The sequence below is a fragment of the Acomys minous genome (genome assembly GCF_964271855.1).
Source record: "Acomys minous genome assembly, chromosome: 6".
NCBI lineage: Eukaryota > Metazoa > Chordata > Mammalia > Rodentia > Muridae > Acomys > Acomys minous.
In genome coordinates, this window is record NC_140487.1 from 61722806 (window position 1) to 61746015 (window position 23210).

The 23210-nt window shown below is 40.3% G+C and overlaps 1 protein-coding gene across 1 annotated transcript in view; it reads right to left on the minus strand.

Annotated features, from left to right (window-relative positions):
- Positions 1-23210, minus strand: part of CNTNAP2 (contactin associated protein 2) — a 2010562-nt gene that overhangs the window by 406711 nt on the left and 1580641 nt on the right. Inside the window, exon 15 of the mRNA XM_084788077.1 lies at positions 3987-4114. Coding sequence (XP_084644203.1) covers positions 3987-4114 — 128 coding nt within the window. The remainder of the gene's footprint in view (positions 1-3986; positions 4115-23210) is intronic.

Here is a 23210-nt window from a genome sequence, read left to right on the forward strand (position 1 = left end):
CAAAATTCTTGCAGCAATCAGAGCGTGTGGCCTTTCTATTACTCTGGCATAGCTGATGCCTCTTGCAAGGAACAAATGTCCATAGTCATGTGGCTACAACTCCATCACCACCTCCTTCTTGCTCACTGCCATTTGTCTCTGTCCCTACAGTGCTCTCAACCTGGACTTGTGTATCCTTCCTGCCCTGCTTTCTCATCTGGTGACTCCTAGTTACCTCGGAAGCTTCAAGAAATTGAATTTGCATCTTAAGCGTGAAGTGTGACTGCAGTGTCCTGCCTGCCTGTCAGCTCCTGTTGCCTGAGCCGTTTCTGGTGTGGACAGGGAGGCAGTCTCCAGTAACACGTGCCTCTAATTTGTTTCTGCCTAGGTTTATTGAAAAGGCTTGCCTTTGTAGCAAACTTTCTCCTAATTAATTGTTTAAAGTCTATATCCCTAGAGGGGAGATGGTAAATCTTTACTTCATATGGCTGAGAGCAAAACAATTACCCAGCAAATCCTGTATTCCTGCAATTAATTATAGTCACTCTATACAGTAGAATAAGATTTCTGCCTTCAAAAACTGAGGTGTTTCTTTTTTTCATGGAAGTTTCCCAGCAGCCTCAGAGGGTGTGCTCATATTTAAGTTGGAAAAGTATCTACTTTGATATTGAGTTCTGCTTCTCTAAATGGTTCTTTGTTTTTTTTTTCCCCCCTAGGGCTTTCTAGGTTAAACCCATGGTTTAGGAGAGATGCGTAATTTCTCTGCAATTTTTATCATAGCAAGCCATCCATCACTAGTCACACTTCTCTCTCATTTAGATTAGAGATTTGTATTTGGATGTATTTGGGGGGAAAAACAGCAGCCACCATGTTCAAGGCCTATCTATTTCACAGCGCTGTAGGAGACACGGGGCCATCCTAAATGGAAGCTAGCAATCTGGTTTAGCACTTTGATTTCATGAGTCTGTGAGTTCAGATGAATCAGAGTGAAAGCTGCAACTCCACAGGCCTGAGGAAATCACCTGCATCCCTAAAACAGTCGGACAGAGCTCACAGAAAACCTTTCATCCTCTGTAAGTAGAGCCTAGGACTGGGGCCTGAGGCACCGCACACCTCGAGAGAGCTGCGGATAGGGGCTCCTCAAACTGAGGGAGCGAGTGGGAGGTTTTCCCTCTACTCAGAGAGATGGAAAGGGAGAAACACAGAGGGGGAAGAGTGTGCGTTTGGTGCTGAACCTGTTTTTCTGAAGTTTTGAAGAGATCTTAAAGGAGTCTTTTAAAGCAAGCTCGTCCTTATAAATAATGGCACACACTTGTAAGGTGGCTTCAAAAACTTCATGAATCCAATCTTCTCAGCATGATGTGAGTGAGTGGGGCTTGTGCTGGGCAATATATACTAAACATGATAAATGTGACCAAAGCACTATTTTTTAAATGTAGGTCTATTTATTTGATTTAATGCATATATATGTATGCATATGTACCATATGTGAGCCTGATATTTACAGAGGTAAAAGAAGGTGCATGGTGCCCTAGAAATGGAGTAACAGGCAGTTGTGACCTGCGGCGTAGGTGCTGGGGACCAAACCTGGATATTTCTCAAGAAGGACAAATGCCCTTAACCACCGAGCCATCTCTCCAACTCCCCAAGCTGAGTAAATTTTAAAAGACACCCACATTTAACTGATCCTAATAATGCATCTAAAAACAATCTTGGGTAAAAAACTTATATGAACATTCATCATTATTTTTCATTTATTATCATTATCATTTTTATCTTTCTTTTGTTACTACGGAGTCTAGGTTAGGAAGATGTCTCAGTTGACAAAAAACCCTTGCTTAGAATGCATAAGGAACTCGGTGTAGATCCCTCAAACACATTTTAAAAGATGGGGATGACTATGTGTACCTGGAACCCAGTAGTGGGGAGCATACACAGGTAGATCGCAGGCTCACTGGTCAGCTAGACCAGCCAGAACAGTGAGCGCCAGCCTCACTGTGGACAGTAACAGAGGGAGACAATTCTAGAACTCTAGAATCAGCCTCTGCTCTGCACACACAGGCAAATGTGTGCATGCACACACATGGGCACAGGCACGCACATACACTCACTCCTACCTTAAGTGCACCCTTTATCACTCCTTTCTTGAGAAATCAGTTACAAAAATGTTATATCAGAAAGCCTAGTATTAAATTATAGACCATCTGCATCTTCTAACACCTTTTCATGTGGATTTCTCAAACACGTTTGAACTACATTACCTTTTCCTATTCCCAGATCACATAGCAAAGTGCCGCATAAAAAGCAAACCCCATCCATAAATTCTTCCTGAGGCCTGATTTATTTATGAGGGGAAATCAATCTCACATTAGCTAATCTCACATTACACAAGGCATAAAAATAATATACTCTAACATATAATCTTCTCTTGATAGTAAAACTTGGATTTTTATGGTATTAAGTCAATCAGCAACTTAATTGGAACCTCTCTGTAACTCAGAGTAAAATTCAGAATTAGAATTGATAAACTGGAAACATTTTATCTTTATATACTAATAAGTAATTATGACATAATAAAATTGACTTTTAGTATACATGACAGTCCAAATGTAAAGAACATGAGCTCATCTCTTAGCATATTTCTTAAATATTGTTTACTGTTCAGTGCCAGTATCTTAATGAGTTGAACAAGCATCTTATTGTGCACTTCCACGAAGACTGGATACACAAATAAAATGTTACTGTGTATAGCCAATGCTTCATAAAGATCTTTTTGACCCATTTCAATTCTTTAGGTAACGTTTTTTCCCAATGCAAGAAGAGAAAGATCAGTCCAAATGTCACCCCTCTTTTGTATAAACAGCGTATTTAGTTGCTGACAGTCTCAATTAACTAAGCAATGACCTGCTAGGTACATATTCCCACATTCCTTAAGACACCTCTTTGAGTGGTTGCAAGTATCTATTATTGAGTAGGCCCAATTCTCCATTGATTTACAGAAGTTGTAAAGAACATTCCATCTCACATAATGCTTCGCTAGGAAGACTCCAAACCCAGGCACTAAAACCCTTTATGGACTCCCCAGGAGGCATCGGGGCGCAGGTGGTATTCTCATTACCGCAGCTGATATAATGGAGAGGCTTGCCTGGGGTCCTCAAGCAAGCCTGTTACTGAGAGAGTGGAATCTAGGTCTCCCTTTGCCTAGTACACAACCACAAAAAGCATAGAAATCCCAGGAGTGTTGCCTGAATCACATGTGCAGGAAATAGAGGGAAATATGCCCAAGATGCTCATTGCTGAATCCCCATAGCAACCTTCTACTCCTTCCCTCCCACCATGCATAAAGCACACCAAAGGGAATCAAACAACAAAAAAACCCTGGATGGTGCCCCTAATTAGGTGGGACCATCATGCTGAGTCTCTTACCTCCCACTGTCCAAGCTAGCAGCCCCCAAGTCCCTCTGTGGTGCCTAAGCCTGAAAGCAGGACATTGTTATAGAAACACTTTTCGCTTTTCGAGGGACCATCAAGCTTTGATGATGATGGAGTTTGATAGCCATAATGTCAAACTTTATATGGCCATAATCCAAGTTTACAATAATACATTAAGCTATAATGCTACTATTTATATCACCATAAACTCAGTTTTATGGTGATATAAATAGTCATGCTAATGGCATTAACAGCAGCACACAGTGGAATCCCAGCTGTTGAGTGGCACTTTTATGCTGTTACCGTTGCTGTTTATAATACCATAAGCTTAGGTAGTCAAACTTGGTTCATATGAACAGACAAGGAAGATGGATAGCCACATCTTATGCCTGAATTGAGGTTTCTGTATTGGACACACCCTCATCTGCAATAAAGCCCCATGTAGCTCTCTATTGGTCCCTGCTTGTGGTGTATGATGTTTTTGAAGAACGGCTTTCTGGCATCTTCTGAGCAGCCTGGAAACACTATTTCAATGTGATAAGAAGGTGCAAGCCACAGCTGCTAGGCAAACTTACTGTCTCCTTGGCAGCGCAGGGGACCCACGCTCAGCTTGGCTTCTGAGCCTTGTCGGTCAGTATCTCCAACCACCACCTGGCTCACTGGCAGGTGATCTTTGTAGGATAAGAAGCCAGCATCCTTCCTCCTGAATCACAGGGAGACAGAAAAACATGAGGAGGCTGTGTTAGAATTATAGCGTATGTTGTCTGATCACCGAAGGCATTTTTAATAGTTGTCCAGAAATGTACCCAGTAAAACCTCAGATGGAGTTCACACTCCTCCCACAATAATCCTTCAGAGTGGGGTTCAGAGGCAACTCTGGCATGGTCATCTGATGGAAAAATAGCACTGACATTCTGATTTCCAAAACCCGCAACTAATAAGCCATTGGCTATTGTAGGTAGGAATTAGACCAAACCACATGCCCCGTAGGCAATCCCATGTGGAGTTAATGGAAAGTTCAGCGAAGTAGTGGGAATGAAATACGAAACAAAGCCCTGTTGAAATCTTTGTCTCTTTAATTGGTTTGAAGCAATTCCTTCAGAGACTTCCTTCCTTCCTTGCTGTGCATCAGCTAAATCAGGGACATCTTTTGTTTCCTGGTCCCTTCTTGTTTACTTGAAAACCTGAAATAGTTCGTGGAAGTCTCCAGCATAGAGCAGGTGCTCTCTAAGTACTGAGCTCTATGGATAATGAACAGTGGCGCCCGCCCCACTTGCATTTTTCTGCCTAGGTTCATTCTGTTTGCCCTGCAGTTGCCCGGCTCATTCCATACCTACTTTGAATTACTTACATATTTTAGTAACTATTTGAGAATTCTATGTATTCATACAATGTGTTTGATCATATTCACTCCTCTCTCCTCTGCATAATCCCTCCCAGGCCCTCCCTTACTCTTCACATCCCTCCCAATTTCATGCTCTCTCTCTTTTTTTTTTAATAACCCATTGGATCCAACCAGTGCTAGCCCCATATTTTTGGGCATAGGACCATGCACTAGAGTGTGGTCAAACTTCCAGGGGCTACACCCTTAATAAAAAACTGGCTCTCTCCCGCAGTCATTAACTGCCAATAGCTTCTCAATAGAGGTAAGGGCTCCTGAGCCCTACCCTGCTCCATGCTACAGTGTGGACCGACTTTTTCTTGTGCGGGTGTTATACAGGCAACTACAGTATCTGTTAGTGCCCAGAAGACTCTGTTACATCTGAGTCCTGAGTCCTTCCCTGGTTCTTACAATCTTTCCACCCTTCTTTCATGACATTACCTGAGCTCTGGGGGAGGCAGGGAATGGTATGCTACAGACGACCCACTTATGGCGGATCGCTCCCTAGACATTTATTCTCTACACTTTGGCCAGCCGTGAGTGTCTGTGTTAACTGTCATGTGCTACGCAAAGAAGCGTCTCTGATGAGGTCTGAGTTGTACTAATCTATGCAGATAGAGATACAGATTTAGAAGTAGTGTGTTCACCCCTGGGGTTCGTACACGCCCCAGCCATGGGTTCTTGACCAGATTACAGTACAAGGCAAGTATTTCCTTGGGAGGAGCGGGTCTTAATGAAGGCTAGGGGTGGGGCCAACTGTGAAGAGCTACCCTGTGCTGAAGCCCAGGAGAAGATCTGAGGGTTGGGCTCAGGAGGAGCTGCACATAGTACTGCCTCTCTAAGGGCTGGCGCAAGACAGATTCTACTTTGCAGAAAATCTATGCTCTATCTTATGTTCCTTCTGTGGCATCTTGGTATTCCCCTTCTTTGGGGCTGGATGGGTAAGAGGCACAAATCAGGGGGAGGTCATTCTGAAAAGATAATTTTTATGCCAATAGGCCTGAATGGAAATTGCAACGGTGAATGCTACTTTTGAACAATGAGAAACCGAGAGAAATGATTCAAGACTAAGTTTTTTGTTTGTTTTTTTTAGTTTTGTTTGTAATTATTATCCCTTAGCAAATAGAGTTGGTGATTGGGGCAAACCAATGAAACTCCACCTTGAAAATTCTGTTCTTTGCAAGGACTGTATACTTGTCCTTGAGGTTGTTTACAATCTCAGTCTCCCATTTGTATCAGGAGCAGGAAACCGGGAAGGAGATACAGAACTAGGTCAGTGGGACTCAAAGTTGTATTTTACCTTGTTTTAGTTATTTCATTGTTCTATGTTTTTCAAAAGTCCTGCTTATCCTCTTCAAGTCAGCCAGTACGATTTTCCTTCTTGCAAACTTACTTTCCCTTAGCAGAATTCTAGGAATTAAAATCACTTCAAAGAGGAAACAACTGCTTTGTTTTTTTTTTTTTTTAAGTTATGTGTATGGTATACGCGTCTGCTCTTGTGTGCACACACATGTTTTGTGCTTGGATGTCTACACGCGTGTGTCAATCAGAGATCCATGCTGGCTGTCTTCCTCCATTGCTCTTCATTTTGGTTTTTGAGAGAGACTCTCATTGAGCTTAGGTTTGCTGATTCAGCTCGTCTGGCTGACCAGCAAGTCAGGAATCCTCCTGTCTCAGCTCTCTTGGCATTGAAGTTATGCATATGTGGCAACATGGGCAAGTTTTTATGTAGGTGCTGGTTATCTGAACTCTGGGGCACAAGATTGTGAGGCAAGAAGAACTTTTTCAACTGAGCCATCTCCCTAGACAAAAGCCTTTAATAGTAAACTTGATATTTCCTCTTAAAGAAAACAATAAACGAAGGCAACCTAACTGCACATGTAATTTGACAGCCTAGTAGAGATGATTCCTGTGGACATGGTACCAATATGCTTTGTGGCTGATGCCCCTTAAGGTATGTCTCTAAGCCACTGTTCCACAAACTAAATCCTAAAATCCAAATTCCTCTTGTCATCGGCTTTTGTCTGACCCAAGAGTGACTTTGTGATTGCCTTTGCAGTGTCTGGTCAGCACCACGCCTCAGCTTTGGTACACAGGATCTCAAGCAGAATGGGTACTATGAGTGAACACTCATAGCTTGACTCTTGGATCTTCTGAAAGGCAGCATGGGTGATTTTTATAAAACTAAAATGTGCTCTGTGAGGATGGCTCCATGGGTAAAGCACTTGTGTGCACAGACACACAAGACATAAGACTTTTGAGTGGTGGAGTACCTGACATTGTGTAATAAATGAGTACTAATCATAAATATCTGAAAGGTGCAGGTCGATGTGTTTTTACATAATGTATGTAAACCATGTATGCGTAGCACACTCACATGTGCAACCACAACTCAGGTACTAGTTTGGAACACCTTCCATGATTCAGAAGTCCCTCTCTCATCCATTTCCTATAGCAAATACACTGTTAAAATGTAACTGCTATGTAATTCAAAATATTCAAATATCCAAAGTATTTGGAGTCCTGTTCTGAATGAAACATTGTGCTATATTAGTGAAAATGCAAGGCTACCCAACAATGGAGGCCAGGCTTCTCCTGTTGTCAATTGGGCTGACTCTAGGGCTGGAATTTGCATATAAAGCTGCTATGAACATCTTTTTAATGGAATTACCTACTAGCACTGATGGATGTTTACACAAAGCAAGGAATGCTGGGTTATAAAGTCTGCCTAACTTTTGTGATAATTTCAGGCTGTTTTCTCTAGAGTGTATATCAATTTACATTTCTAACCGAAGCACATACGAATTCAGATTGCTGAGGAGCCTTGTTTGTATCTGTACTGTCAGCCATCTGTGATAAGAGTGATTAAATGCAACATGGTAAGTATTTTAAAATACCAGATAAGAATATTTTTACATACAGAAGTCTAGAAATATTCCAATCCCTGTGAAATTTAATTGCACATGACAAACTTGAAAACATAGTTTTAAATCTTTGTAATAGCATCGTTTCTAGAAGCCTGGGCATTGTATCCCAACTAGCCACCAGTAAATTACTTTATTAGAAACTGATTAACATTAATAATGATAGGGATTTACAAGCCAAAATTTCAACACCATCAATTTCGTATCATTGTTAATGAAGCCAAAAATTTTAATCATTTTTATTAGGCTTTCTTAGCAATGTGTGTTATAACTACTACACTACTGGCAAGCATGAGAAATAGGGAATTTACATTGGCCACAGTAACCAGCCCATAGAGAACAGTTTAGATTATAGTCTAGACTATTTTTATCTCAAATTCTGGGAGTTTCTACTAAAAATAGAAAAGAAAAAAAAAACCAAGCAAACAAACAATCCCCTGTGTCAATTAGAAGTCTTTATTTTGCAATTCTAACTTATAGATGAAAGCATACTTACCAAGATACACTCAACTAATACTACATATTGAAGTTACACACAATGTCCCATATTCAAGAATGTGTGCAGCACTTTACTTACAATTGCTCCCATGCCGTCATATACTACACGAAGCAAGGTCTAGCTTTGCTTCATACCCAGGGGAACCAGTTTGGACTGATCTATTAATGCTTTTCTAGAATACAGCTAATTGTCACAAAACTGATATTGGCTAAATCAGAAAAAAAGCACTAAAAAAGTCCATCCCCCTAGGTAAAATGAAAAAGTTACTTTCGAAACCTATTCTGGTCAAATATCTAAGTAGAATTCCACAGAAGTTAAAGTTGCAAAGAGACACATATGGAACAAATCCACAGACAGCAGTAGGTGGTTTGATTGGCACAGTTTCTGATGTGATTTTACAGCACCTGCCCTGAGAGCTGGAGGGCGACCCTCAAAAGGATTTACCTGATATTCTCCTTAGGACCTTGCATGAAGTATTCTTATTTTTTATAAATTTGTCATTGCAAACATGACTTTGTTGGAATCAATGACCTTTAGAGATTGAGGTCAATCTAATTTAGGGAGACATTAAGTACTATTTATCATGTTAGCATAATACACTAATTACATGTGACAGTGGGCTTGTACAGTAGAGGAATTCTGTCATCAGATGAGTCCTGACTCAGACTCTTGCATGGTCCATCAGAATTATTAGTTACAGAGGTAAAACCTGAGCCTCTGGGTCCATCCTTGAGCTGTTTTACTCCACCACAGCTTTCCTGAGGAATTTGGTTATATTCAGCTGCTCTTCCCCTGCCTGCTGAGACAGCAAACATGCTTGTAAGCATCTTAGTCTTCCCCTTAGCTCAGTGACTACATAAAAGAAAAAATACTACGTAAAACAAACAGTGGTCTTCACTGTAGAGAGCTAGTTTTTCTATCATGTTCCCATTCTGTCCTGTAGAGCCTTAGGGAGGCATTTAGGGAGACTAGGGTAGCCTAGTACAGAACAATGCAAAAACTATTTTCCCATACTCTCAGCAGAAGCAACACCTCAGTGAGGCTATGGAAGACATGTTTGGACTAAGTAAATGTTGGCCATTGCTTGGACTGAGGCTGCAGCAGATCAGGCTGTGCCAGCATGGACTCCCTTCCATCAAGAGTAGCATAGGCCAATGCAGTAGCCCATAGAGTAGCATAGGCCAATAGAGTAGCCCATAGAGTAGCATAGGCCAATAGAGTAGCCCATAGAGTAGCACAGGCCAATAGAGTAGCCCATAGAGCAGCACAGGCCAATTTTCTAGAGAAGAGGAGATTCTCAGCTACCAGTAAGAGGTGGCATTCCTCTGAGACAGTGTCCTAAGGAATCCTTCTCCACTTTAATCCTGTACAAGACAATTGTGCTATGGCCCATCTGCTTCCTGTTGGTTTCTGTTTCCTTCATCCTTTTCCTGACTATAAAGGCAGCCCCCTCTGTTGAGCTCATTGATCCACTCATTCCCTTTTCTAGAGTACAAGATGAGATGTTGGTCTGACTCTAGAATGGGTCATAAAACACAATGAAATATTTTAATTGAATTTGTTGTGATTTTGTTTTTCTCAGACTGGATCTCTGTGAATGCTGTGGAAAGAGGGAAAACAAGTTCCTGGGCCTCTTTAAGATGACTAGGTTGGGAAGAGGCAGCTGTGTGTTCCTCAGGGATGCCTTGCCATCCCAAGATGGAGCAGCATCGCCAGCTCCTCTGTGGTCCTTAAGTGTAGGTAGGCAGTGCCTCTGCGCATCTATCCCACAAGAGCCAGTGCAGCCTAGCTGTGTCACCACAAGGTGAACAACACAACAAAGTAAAGCTCCCTAAATACTTCCAACAATGTCCTCAGTTACCATTGCCCACTGAACCTTCCTCAATGCTATGAGACAGTGTTCCCTACAAAGCAATTAGAGCAATTAAGAAAACAGCCGTCACAACTAGATCTTTAGAACCCATGCCGATGTCCCCTATGAAATGAAAGTAATTACAGACTCAATTACTTCGTTTCTGTGGGAATAGATGAGACCTTTTTTAAATGCTAGACAATTATGTGTTTCATTTAGACTTTCTTAGAAAAAGCCTCTATCATCATCTTGAGCTTTGATGCAAAATGGTCTTCTCTGATTTGCCTTTCTGGAATGCAAGCTCCCAGAGGGCAGACATGTTGTTTCATAAAACTTTATAAAACAAACACAAGGAGGTAATTAAAAGTAGTTGGCTTCATGTATTTTGTGGCTGGATAAATACGCAGGCAAACACAGAAACTAACAAGGCATAATTCCAAAGCAGTCGTCAGAAGGAGTTTACTATCAATGGGGACAGATGGGAAAGAAAATGATTTTTATACTGAATACCTTGAATGGCACTGAAGTATTTACACCTGTAATTTTCTTCAATTAAGGTTTTATTTTTGCAAAGTAATACTGAATAAGATACCTAAATATTATTGAAATGGCAAAGGGAATACATAACTTACATCTTAAAGGTAAATCTTTAAAGATGTTCTCTATAAAAGAAAATTGGTTAATTTACCCAAGCCATACTTTCTCTACCTACATATGAAAGTCTTAGGTTCTTTGATTCTAATTTTATGTTCTTAACTTTAGAACAATAAGAAGTTACTATTGGACAAGTTTTGTCTACTTCCACATGCATAAAAAAATCATGCATGTTGAGTCTGTTTTTCAAGAGTCTGGTCCTTTAAGGACAGATCCTTTGAGGTGCTTTGTACTGTGATCCCATTGATGACAGGACTTTCTGGCCCTATAGAGTTTTTCCAGAACAGTGATGAGCACTGGGGAGAGTGATGTCTGGGAAATGATCTACTTAACAACCTCCTTCATTTTTCAGGTACTAGGTTAGGAATAAAACAATGTTTGGTTTTATGTCCTCCACTGATTAGTAGCTGAGCTAACAGAAACAGAAACTTCCAATTCTCTAACTTGAAGAGAAAATACATGTTTACATTTCTCAAGTTGACTGAAGGAATTTCAATAGACTTCCGTCAAGTGACACAAAAATGTGTTGTTTTTATTCTATGGAAACATTTTCTTACTGGGTGGAAGACTGCTTTGAATCTGTCCATCCACATTTATATATTATCTATGCAAGGGTTGCCTTGTGTTTTTGAAACGAGCAGCATTCTTCCCATATTTGTGTCTCTGCATATCTAGCAAGTCATGGTCAATGCCCGGCCTCTCAAAACCTAGTCGATGAGAAAGCATACCTTATCTTGGCTCAGAATCTTTCAAAGACAGGGTGGATAACCTGGTTTTTCTGTTTCTCATGTGTAGTGGATATAAACATGTTTTTTTTTTATCCTGAATGTGGGATGTGAAACAGACTTGTGTGAGGGTGTATGGTGTTTGTACACTGGAAACACGACTTATGAGAGGACATGTGGTGTTTGTCCACAAGAAGAGAAAATGCCTCTTGTGGGGTCAGGGTCTTTGCCAGCTGATAAACATCCTAGTACAGGCTCTGAGAGGAGATATATTTGAGCCCAAAACAAAAGGCTTGGCTTTTTTTATATTTTGCCTTTTGAATTGCTTTACATCATTTGGCTGTTCACTGCTCCACTTTGAGACTCTCCTAGAGAGAAACACTCCAGAGAATACTTTGGGGTTCTCCATTCCAGCTGCTGCTCCTGGTTCCAGCTACTGGGGTTGCAGTCACTTTTGCTGGATTTCTGAGTTTGCTGTTTAACGGGTCTGCTGGAATCCTGACAACAAAGAGTAAAATCTGCCCAACGAACTGAGTCTAAAAAGGTCTACTTCTCCTGTCCCCATTAACTTATTTTTTCTCTAATCTAGGGTAAAGAGGTTGGAAGGGAGGTATAGGCATTAAAGAACCCCAAATAAACTAGGTTTTCAAAAGATCAAAGCCTACACTCCTGTGTTTTTGAGAAACAAAAAGGATGCAAAATTTGTAATGTCACATGTAGCTGGCCATCTGTCCTGTGCTTCCTTGGCCGTATCCTTTCTCGTGGCTCATTGGCCATGAGTACGGCTGAGTGGACTTTTGGAGAGATTCTTTTGTGTGACTGCATATATGTGTGCAGGTGCATGCGTGTTTGCATGCACATGTGTGCACATGAATGTGGAGAGAACAATCGTAGCTATAGCTTTTGAGATGTCATCCACTTTGATTTTTTGAGATGGTGTCTCTTATTGGCTTGGAACTTGGCTAAGTGTGGCTGGCCAGCAGACCCTGGAATATGCCTGTCTCTCCTCCCTGGTGCTGGTTATCAAAACTCAGATCTTCATGCTTGCAAGGCAAGTCCTTTACTGACTGAGACATTTCCCACAACCCCTTTGGCGGGATGCTTTAAAAGTTGCTCCTGACTGGCTTCATATCACACGTCCTATATGCGGCCCACAAAGTGCGGCCTATATCCTCATTCCACAGAATCCTGAAAAGGAAGGCCATTTCCATTGCCGGCACCTCTGTCTACCTTCTCCTTGAAATGGGACGAGGATACTCCAGGATGATGTGGTCCAGCTGGGCTTTGCGTCTCTCAGACTCCAGAAGACATGGCCAAGCCATCTGATTCATTCTCTCAGTCCAACCTCTGCCTTCTTGTGCTGGTGATGGAGACTGCGCGTGAGGAATACACCCATAGCTGTGTGATTCAGCCTTTCTTATTGGCCCCTCAGGCTTCTCCAGGAATGGCCAGGTTTCTCTGGCATCATCTGAAGAAGGAGATGATACTAGCACAGCTGACCCAGGCATCTCTGAGAACCTATTTCACAGCTTGGAGAAGCTCCATTTATTACTTCTTTTTCTTGGGCTATGAAAAATATCTAAATCTAGGCTATTTGGGGGTATCAGATTTTATCTAGTTTGATCCCAATATGAGCTAGTCCATTCTTGTTTCTATTGGGCCAGGCAAGCAGGTGGGGAACTGGGGGAGGAGGTAAATTCACAAAAATGCAACTTCCACCTTTCACATGCCAACACCTCAGCAAGCATTCCTCAGAACTTTCTGGCACTGCATAGGCAACAATGAATCAGAGCTGATCATGGTCGAGTATGCCTATAATCTCAGCTTTTCTCCTGAGGCAGGAGGATCACTGTAAGGTTAAAACCAGTCTGGTTTTCATACTGAGTTCCAAGCCAGCCAAAGCTACTGAATACGGCCTGTCTCAAAAACCAAATCCGATCACCAACAAATAAACAAGTAAAGGAACAAATGAGCTGCAGGAGAGCAGGTGGGAGCTTGTAAGTGGTAGGCTAAAGATGAGCCAAGCTCAGCGGTTTCCACTGGGCACAAAACTAAAAGGTTAAAGTGATGACAGTAAATAACAGTGAGCTACTACTTGTGGCTGGAACCTAACGAAAGCTAATGGATAAATACTTGGCAATAAAAATTGTGGTTAGTCATCTCCTCCTTCAAACACCCTTCCAAGATTTGGGCTGTGCAGCATAGTGGTTGTCCTACAATTAAAGTCCACAGTTATTTGGGGGTAATTATTTTATCCCTGTGGTGGCCCAATAAGGTGGAATGCAGATTTCCTTCCCAAAGCTCATGCCATCCTGGAAAGATGGAGTTTCCATGCTCACCTCCATAGAGTTTAGTGAACAAAGAATAGGGGCATTGAGCTCTTTGCTCTCTGCCAATGTGTCTAATTTCACTCTCCTTTTGCTTAATTCACATCCCTTCTTTTGGCTGAGTGCTCCTTGGTTATAGCTGGGTGACCTTCAAAGTGTATTATGATATGCCCTCTTTATTAAAAATTCATTTATCCAATTTTGTCTTTGTTTCATTCTTTGGAACTACCTTCTACAGGAGGAGTGATTAATGTTGGGCTTACTCATCCAAGTGCTAAGGGCCAAGGTAATTCTGCATTTCTTTAGTAACTTGTACATAAATCTCCCCAATTACGAAGATAATGAATGGCTTTCCCCACCATACTCCTTGCTTAGACATCTTTGTTCAAAAGAACATCTGTCCTAACACATTTGTTTCTAGAAGGAAGGGTGATAAGCTATGTGTTTTTATTTTATGTATTTCCCCATCATAACTGGTGGTATTTTCCAATGAGACAAGAATTCTACTTCTAACTGAAAAGTGTTTCCTTTTTTCCTGTGGCCACTTTAAAGCCCCTTCCACATAGCACAAATCCATGTTAACATTACTCATATTGATCATCTCTGTCTTTTTTATACAAACTGCATACTTTAAAAAAATAGACTTTGCCATTCCCTGTTCATCCTAACAGGCTCCTGAAGTGGACACAATAGACTTGCTTGAAGGTAGGACCATTTTCTTTTACTGGACTTTGAACTATGTGATGCTCTTAAGATGTTCAATATTTGTTTTTATGTTATCAATATCTTGAAGATGCAGAGGGATGGAAAATTCTGAAAAAGGCACAGCTCCCTGGCTACAATAATGAAAAACATTATACTTTAGGATGAGATGGCCCCAATAAAAATAAACCTTCAAATTGCCACTTAGGAACTGGCGCTAGCATCAGAGGCAGTGAGGAAAGAGGCTAAAGTTTGCTGTCAGTCTCCAAGAAGAAGAAGAAGAGAGAAGGATGGATCAAGAAGATTGAAAATAAATGATTTAAAAATTGGAAGGAATTCAAAAGAATTATGGCTAATGTGAATGAGGAAAAGCAAAAGATCCTATGAGGAAAAATTGTCAATGATGTTAAATGTTGTAAAATGGCAGGTATCAAAAATTCAGAGAACACAGCAAGCATGGCAACATGAAAGCATCGGTGCACGTGCTGCAGGGAATTCCGGTGGACAAATGCAGAAAAAGTTGTGTGGCTCATCATTAAATGGGAATTGAGAGAGTGAAGATGATCCATAAATTCTTGTCTCAGAGTTAAATGAACATGCAAAATGCATCTTGGTAGACCCTAGAGGGGCTTTGGTACTCAGCATTTTGTAGGCTGAGAGCTGATATAGTTACTTGCATTTTATCCAGTACATCTGCAAGCAATGTTCCAATATTACTTTCCAACCTGTTGGGAATTCCTGTTTTATGGATGCAGATAGCGCCTTATCTTTGTTTACATAATGACTTCAAGGGCATACAGGTTGGAACAGGATTGCTGTGGCTGTAGACATGTGACCCTCCAGCATCCTCTTGTTTAGGATACTATGAGCAAGGAGCACATGGATTGTTTCTTCAACCAGAGATCATTAAGCACATGACTTTCCCAAAATGTGAAGAAAAAAAAAACCAACAATGTTTTTTGGAAAAGGAAGTTTGGTTCCTCTTGTCCCAAAGGAGGAAATGATTGGAATAAGAACCTACTGGAACATCTATCTCATCATGAGGTTTTCAGTTGTGTAGCTTGTTACACACAGATGGATCTTGGCTTCAGAGAAAACAGAAACTTGGTAACACACTTAGGAGTATACTAAAACTTCAGTTGATTAGATTTTTTAAAAAATCAGTGTCATCTCTTTTCACAAATTCACCTTATAAATCTTTGAGAGCAGATCATTTATAATGCTGTCCAACTTACTAGAGAACAGGTAAGCCTTCTGTTCAGAAAGGAAGTAATGAAGATAAATCATTATCAACAGAGAATACGTACCATCAAGCAAAGGAGTGAAGGGCATGAACCTGCAGGGCCATACCACCATCTTAGCAATGCAAAAATCCCACGTTTGGTTTTATGGAGTAAATGAAGCAAGGGTGAATTCATTTTGCTTCCTCTTGAGAATGCAGAAGGAGAAACTGCCACAATTTTTCAGAGTATCTAGTTGCCAATAATCTAAGATAAGAAAGTGATGTGGGGTGAACTAGAATCGCTCCACAGGCTCATATATTTGAGGGCTTGGGCCTAATCTTGCGGGGGGATTATTTGGAAAGGATGAGAAGGTATGGTCTTGTTAGAGAAGGCTTCTCAAAGTTCATGTGATTCCCAGTTGGTTCTCTCTGTCACATGCTTGTAGATTAAATGTGAGCTCTTAGCTCTGGTGCCATGCCTGCCTGACTACTCTGCTCCAAAATGGGCATAGAATCCCCTTCTGAAACTCTAAGTGAAGCCCTAGTAAACTCTTATAAGTTGCCTTCACAATGATAGAAAAATAATTAAGATATGATGCCAATAAGTCTGGGGAGGATTTTGTTATTTCATTTCCTTGAGATGCACACTCACTATTTTGATGTGCAATTCTAATCTTGAAGAAGATTGTTGTAGTATCCTGTTCTGGATTCCTTGACAAGAGACAGAAATTGTTTGCCTTTAAAGTCACTCTCTTTTCCTCACAGTAATGAAGGGTACATTTCTGATGGAGCTTCTTACTGGCTTATATTTCACTGTGTCCTCACATGACATTTTTCCTGTGTTTATGTGCAGTAAGAGAGAGAGGGAGAGGGAGAGAGAGAGAGAGAGAGAGAGAGAGAGAGAGAGAGAGAGAGAGAGAGAGACAGACAGACAGACAGACAGACAGACAGACAGACAGAGACCCAGACACAGACAGAGAGACAGAGACAGAGAGATAGATAGACAGACAGATAGAGATTGATAGAGACAGAGGCAGAGATACATCGACAGGCAGAAAGAGACAAAGACAGAAAAAAAGACAGAAAGAGGGGGAGGGAGTTCTCACATGTCTTCTTATTGTGGTATCAACCCACTGGGCCATTCTTTTAAATTCACTTAACCTTAGTTACCCTTCTAGAAGCCCTATCTCCTTCAGTTTTTTATCTTAGCCACTCTGATGGGAGTAAGATAGATTCTCAGAGTCATTTTGATTTGCATTTCTCTGATATCTAAAGATCTTGAGCATTTCTTTAAGTGTTTCTCAGCTATTTGGTATTCCTCTGTTGAGAATTCTCTGTTTAGTTCTGAGCCCCATTTCTTAATTGGGTTATTGGATTTGGTGGTGCTTAGTTTCTTGAGTTCTTTATATATTTTGGATATTAGCTCTTTGTTAGATGTAGGGTTGGTGAAGAGCTTTTCCCACTCTGTAGGCTGTTGCTTTGTTCTGTTGACAGTGTCTTCTGTCAAGTGACACTCCTTCATTGCTGGTGGAAATGCAAACTGATACAACCACTTTGGAAATCTATCTGGTGTTATCTTAGAAAACTTGGAATAGGGATTCCTGAGACCCAGCTATTCCACTCCTTGGAATATACTGAGAAGATGCTCTACCACACAACAAAGTCATATGCTCAGTCATGTTCATAGTGGCCTTATTCATAATAGCCAGAACCCGGAAACAGCCTAAGTGTCCCTCAGTAGAAGAATGGGTAAAGAAACTGTGGTACATTTACACTATGGAATACTACTCAGCTATTAAAAACAAGGAAATCCTGAAATTTGTGGACAAATGGATGGAACTAGAAATGATCATAATGAGTGACTTAACCCAGAAGCACAAAGACTCACATGGTATATACTCATTTATATTTGGACACTATCCCAAGGGGCATGTCCCATGAAAGACTTCACATACCAGGAAATTGGGATAGATGAAAGGACATTCTATTGGGACTCTAGGAGAGAGAAGTATGGGAGAATGGGGAAATAGAAGGATCCAGAGGGTCTTAGAAACTTACAAGAAGAACATTATGACAGGTGAATCTGGGCCCAGGAGTTCTGCACTACTGTACCAAGCGAGCACAATATGTGCAGTAAACATTGAACCCCTACTGGGATCTAGCTAATGGACAGGACATTCTCCACAGTGGAGTGGAGAGTGGGGAATGACTCTTACACAAACTCTGGTACCCTATATTTGACCACGTCCCTTTGATGGGGGGGCCTGGTGGCACTCAGAAGAAGGATAGCAGGCTACCAAGATGAGACTTGATAGTCTATGATCATATAGAGGGGGAGGAGGTCCCCCTCAGTCACAGACATAGGGCAGGGGAATAGGGTGAAAGTGGGAGGGAGGGAGGAAAGAGAGTATACAAGGGATGGGATAACAATTTAGATATAATCTGAATAAATTAATTAAATTTCTTAAAAAGCCCTATCTCCATACACTGTCACATTAGGGCTCAAGGCTTTAATAGACACAATTTATGTAGACATAATTTAGTCCATAAAGATTACTGATAATTTTCAAATTTGGAGTTTATAGAAACAACAATTTTGGAAATTAAGTCCTAATATACTTCCTGTGATAATAAAAAATGTTTGACATCCCATGTGGGCATGCTCTCTATGCTTAGTGTATAAATCTAGGAGAATTATAGTGAGAAACTCTGCATCAAATACAAATATATTTAGCATTGTTTAATCCAGTATTCCTGAAAAGAAACTTTTTACATCATACATACTAATATGTTAATAAACATTGCTCAGCACTATGCCTTTCCATGAAACATAGATTTTGGCATCCAGTGCATTCTTAAATATAGTTTTGTGGAAAATTATTCCTAGATCCTCAGAACAAATAAATGGGATTAAGAGAAAATTGGCATGTTCTAAACATCTTAGTCATGAAGACTGTGTCAAATGCTGTATTCTCACTCCCACCAACAAACAACAGTGGGATGATTAATTTTGATTGTCAACTTGATTGTATTGAGAAATGCCTAGGAAGTTAGAAAAGTCCACCTCTGAGTATGCCTGCATGGGTGTTTCTAGAGATAATTAGATCTTGGATGCTCTGACCTAATAAATGAATCAATACGCCAATGGGTTATTAATATGATAGTATTATTGGAGTTCGGTGGAAAGAATAAGGTGGGGGCTTTGTAGGAAGTCACTTGGGATCATGTCTCCAGAGGTCATATTGTGTTGTCACCTCCTTCCGTATGCCCATGAGGTGAACATCTTTCCTCTGTCTCTTGTTCCTGCCATCATGTTACAGTCAAACAACACTTTGAATCCTCTGAGACTGAGTCAAAATAAATGATCTCCCCTTATGTTATTTTTGTCACAATGACAGGAAAAGTATCATAGACAGTATATGTCTTCCTCAGCTATGATGGTCTAGCCCCTAGGCTCTATCAATACAACCAACTAAATTAGTTTTCTTCCCATAAAAATGGGAGAAGATACTCATCTCAGATGTTCACCAACAAAAGAACATTAAAAAATATTGTAACATACTCAATAATAGAAAATAGGCAGGAAGTAAGATGAAGTATGGTAAGATCTTGATTGTCAATTTGATGGGATTTAGAATCACCATGGAAACAAGCATCTGGGCATACCTGTGAAGGAGGATGTACATAAGGTTAACTGAGATGGGACTGTCTCCCTTAGGTAGGGGCAGTACCATTCCAGGAACAGGACTCTTTGACTACAAAGGAGACAATGAGCCTGAACACTACCCACCTTGGCATCTGCTTCCATTGCAGATGCAAGAGGATGAACTGCCTCATGTCCCTGCAGGCACACCTTTCTACAATGACTGACTGTACTTTCAAACTACAAGCCAAAGATAAGCCCTTCCTTCCTTAACTTTACTTTGTCAGTTGTGCTGTTATGGAAAAACCCCAAACTATAACATTGAGGAAAAGTGTCAACCACAATGGTTTGTGTCTGGTGATCCTATTTACATGATGGTCAAAACCAGGCATGAATTATCTATTGTCTTAGAAGTCAGACCTGTAGTTTTCTTTGAAGGAATTTACTGGGATCAGCTAAGGATTATGGTCCATAGCTTGATATGGGTGATGATTTCATTTGTGGACCAATATATAAAAATGATCAAACTACACTGTTAGGCTGTGTGCTTCCAGCTATAATATTTACAGATCAGAAGGAAAACTCATTGGTAGCTTATTGTTACTGTTTTGGAAAAAGTGTAATTCCCAATTCTTGTCCCTTCTTTAAATAGGACCCCAAGGCATGGTCTCAACTTTCCTGTATCTGGGCTTCTGGTAACCTGAGAGGTAATGCAGTAATATTCTTTTTTGTTGCTCAGATTTCCAATTTTTTTCCCAACATTGTTCATTTTTATGTTTTCTTTGTATATATTCCATTTTGGGGAAATTCTTCACTTATCTCACCTGTCAAAACATGTTTGGTGAAATATAAACAAGTTTTCTGACTGCAAATTACTTATTATTGTGCCTGTCATATAGTCAGCATTCAGTTAATACTATTAACATAGGAAATTGTTAATATTCAGTGAAGTGACATACACAATGGCAGTTTCTCATGGCTCCATGTAATGTAAACTATCACTGAAGTCATCACCATCACTTCTCACAATAAGCATTTGTGTCAATAGATGGCATGATTAGAACACAATTTTACAAAGTATGTAAAGAAGGCTGATTTTGATATGAACTTACACTTCTTCCTGGGTGATGAGGGTCTGCTGCCCTATGGGTAGTAAATAATTGGAGAGGGATAGCAACTTTATGGATATAGTAAAGAACTGCTTCCCTGTAACAGTAAATGATTGGAGAATAATGGCCTTTCTATGTCATGACAATTCACAATAGACAATAGAAAAGGGCACTCTATCCAGTCTCTTCCACTTTCTCTGAGCTTGGGTGCCACTTGAACAACTTTACCATCTCAAAAAAATAAAGAAAGAAAAGAAAAAAAGAGAAGAAAAAAAAAAGAAAGAAAGAATAAAAAACCCAATAACCCAATTTTCTGAGCATGTAATTTAATCCTCCAATGAAAAGCAAACATGCTAACTAGGTCCAACCATGAGGTTATCTCAGTGTTGCATCTATAAACTGACTGGAAACTTACTCGTGAAGTTCTTATAACTCTGAGACTGAATTTGATTTGTTGTTTTGTTTTTAAAGCAACAAGTATTTATTGGATGTCCCCGCGGTTCCAAGGCACTGCCATTGGATTCCTGGGGAAAGCAAAGTGGGACAAATCCTCACGTCAGTCTTCAAGGAGCTTCCTAGGCTCTTTGTGTCTTGCTTACTTTATTAATGACTGTATGATTAGAGTTATACTTTATTTCATCACCATGGCACATCAAGGATCTGCCTGCTTGTTACCTTTATTGTCTTTTCTATTGCCTTTCTTTATTTCTTACTACTGTGATTCTACAGTTCTTTAAGAATAAAACTTACTCTCTTGGAATAATTTTAATCTCCTACTTTTATCCCTTTAATAAAGTTCATATTCATTTAAATAGTTATAAGCATTCATAAGAGAAGCATGCATTTTAATTACAATTAGATAATGAATATTCGGTTACTAGGATTCTGAAATAAAAATTATAATGCCAGTGATGGTAATGCTCCATCTCTAGAATCTTTTATTATAGAATTACCAGTGAGGGTAATCTACTGAGAATAACTAATTTGTTCAAGCTGGTTAGAGCAAGTGCATGTGGAAGTGAATGGTTTAATATTACCCAATAAAAACGTACTCTCTTATTTAATGCCTTTTATTGGAAGACTATACAACACATCACTAATAATACCATTCCTGGATACAATGCCCTTTTGAGAAGCTGGACAATAGCAAGACCTTACAGTTGCCCTCGTTTACATGTAAATCAGCTGGACACAGAACCCTTCCAGCTCTGCGTGTATCCTTTGTATCATCTTGTGTATTGTCACTCGGAATGTCTCCTGAGTGACCATGCTAGTGCAATTCAAATAAGCAGGCAGAGAGAGACACCTCTCTGACTTTTTTCTCAGAAATATCAATACTCTGGCATAGGGAGTGAGAGAGATCAAAAGGAAGCACAGGCATTTAGAAGAGGTCAGAAGAGATCAAGAGAAATGGTCTTTTCACTATGTCCATTCCAGCATAAAAAGACACAGTGCTGAGGTAGGCAGGAGACAGACACTTAGTAAAGAGAAAAATGAACCAATTGTGAGCCATAAAGTATAGACCTTGATGGAACTAGGTAGAAGACATTCAATAAAGAAGAGTTTGTGTTTGAAAGACAGTAGGATGCTGCATCAAAAGGTACTTGATCCACAGTATGTGTCATAGAAAGGGGGATACACAGGACTTGTATAATCTATGTACAATTATCTCTCCACATATGGTTTGGGGCTTTGGTTAACCTCACCAACTATGTTTTCCCCCTGCATTGAGAATTACTTGCATGTGGCTTCTATTGATCACCAAGTTTCTAGTAAAGAAGAGAAAAGGTTATTTCTAGAGCTTTAAAAATAAGAAATATTGAGGGCTGGGGAGATGCCTCTGTTGGTGAAGTGCTTGCCATGCAAGCATGAGGAACTATGTATGGATCCCCAGCAGCTGGATTCACTGGCCAGCAGCTGGAAATACTGGCCAGCAGCTGGAAATACTGGCCAGCTAGCCTAGACAGTCACTGAGCTCTGGTTCTTTTGAGTGTCTCTGCCTCAAAAAATACAGTGGAGAGAAATAGTGTAGGACATAAACCTTGGCATCTGGGCTTCACATGCACACACAAGTATGTGTATTTGCATGAACACATGTTCACACACAAACAGTCTTCACAAATGCACTGTGTACACATACGCATACAAACACAAAACCAAGAAAGATCATAGGGTATGGTCTGGAAATATTATCTTTTACCTGAAGAAAGACCTTCAGTGCTACATGGGGGAACTATTGCCAGTGATGCCTACTCTCCTGATAGTTTGAGTTGCTGGGCTTAATCTGGATATAATGCACTAGTTGATATTAATTAAACCCTGCCTGTTACTTTAACTTTCATACATAGCTCATCTTGCTTGTCCATCTGAAATATTTTTATATTTATCAGGTTAATTTCTACCTAAGATATAGATGTGTGCTTTAATTACATAGTTAACCTGCTATGAGTGCATGCAGTGTCTATGTGGTATTCAGAACACGTCTTTTTGCTGGACAGCTCCCCATTCTCAGCTCTTAAATTCTTTTTGCCTCCTGCCACAGTGTTCTCTGAGCCTTAGACTGCACAAAACTGGGCCCACTAACATTTCATCATAGATGGGGAAGGGTTCCACAAGGTCTCATCTTCCCCACAGACATTGTTGGCAATTAACAGTTGTTATCAGAAGATGTGTCATTTACTTTAGTTGTGTAGTCATGGAGAAGCTGCCATTGCTCCAGTAAATACCTCCCCTTCCCCCATGCTCAGGCAAATAACTATAT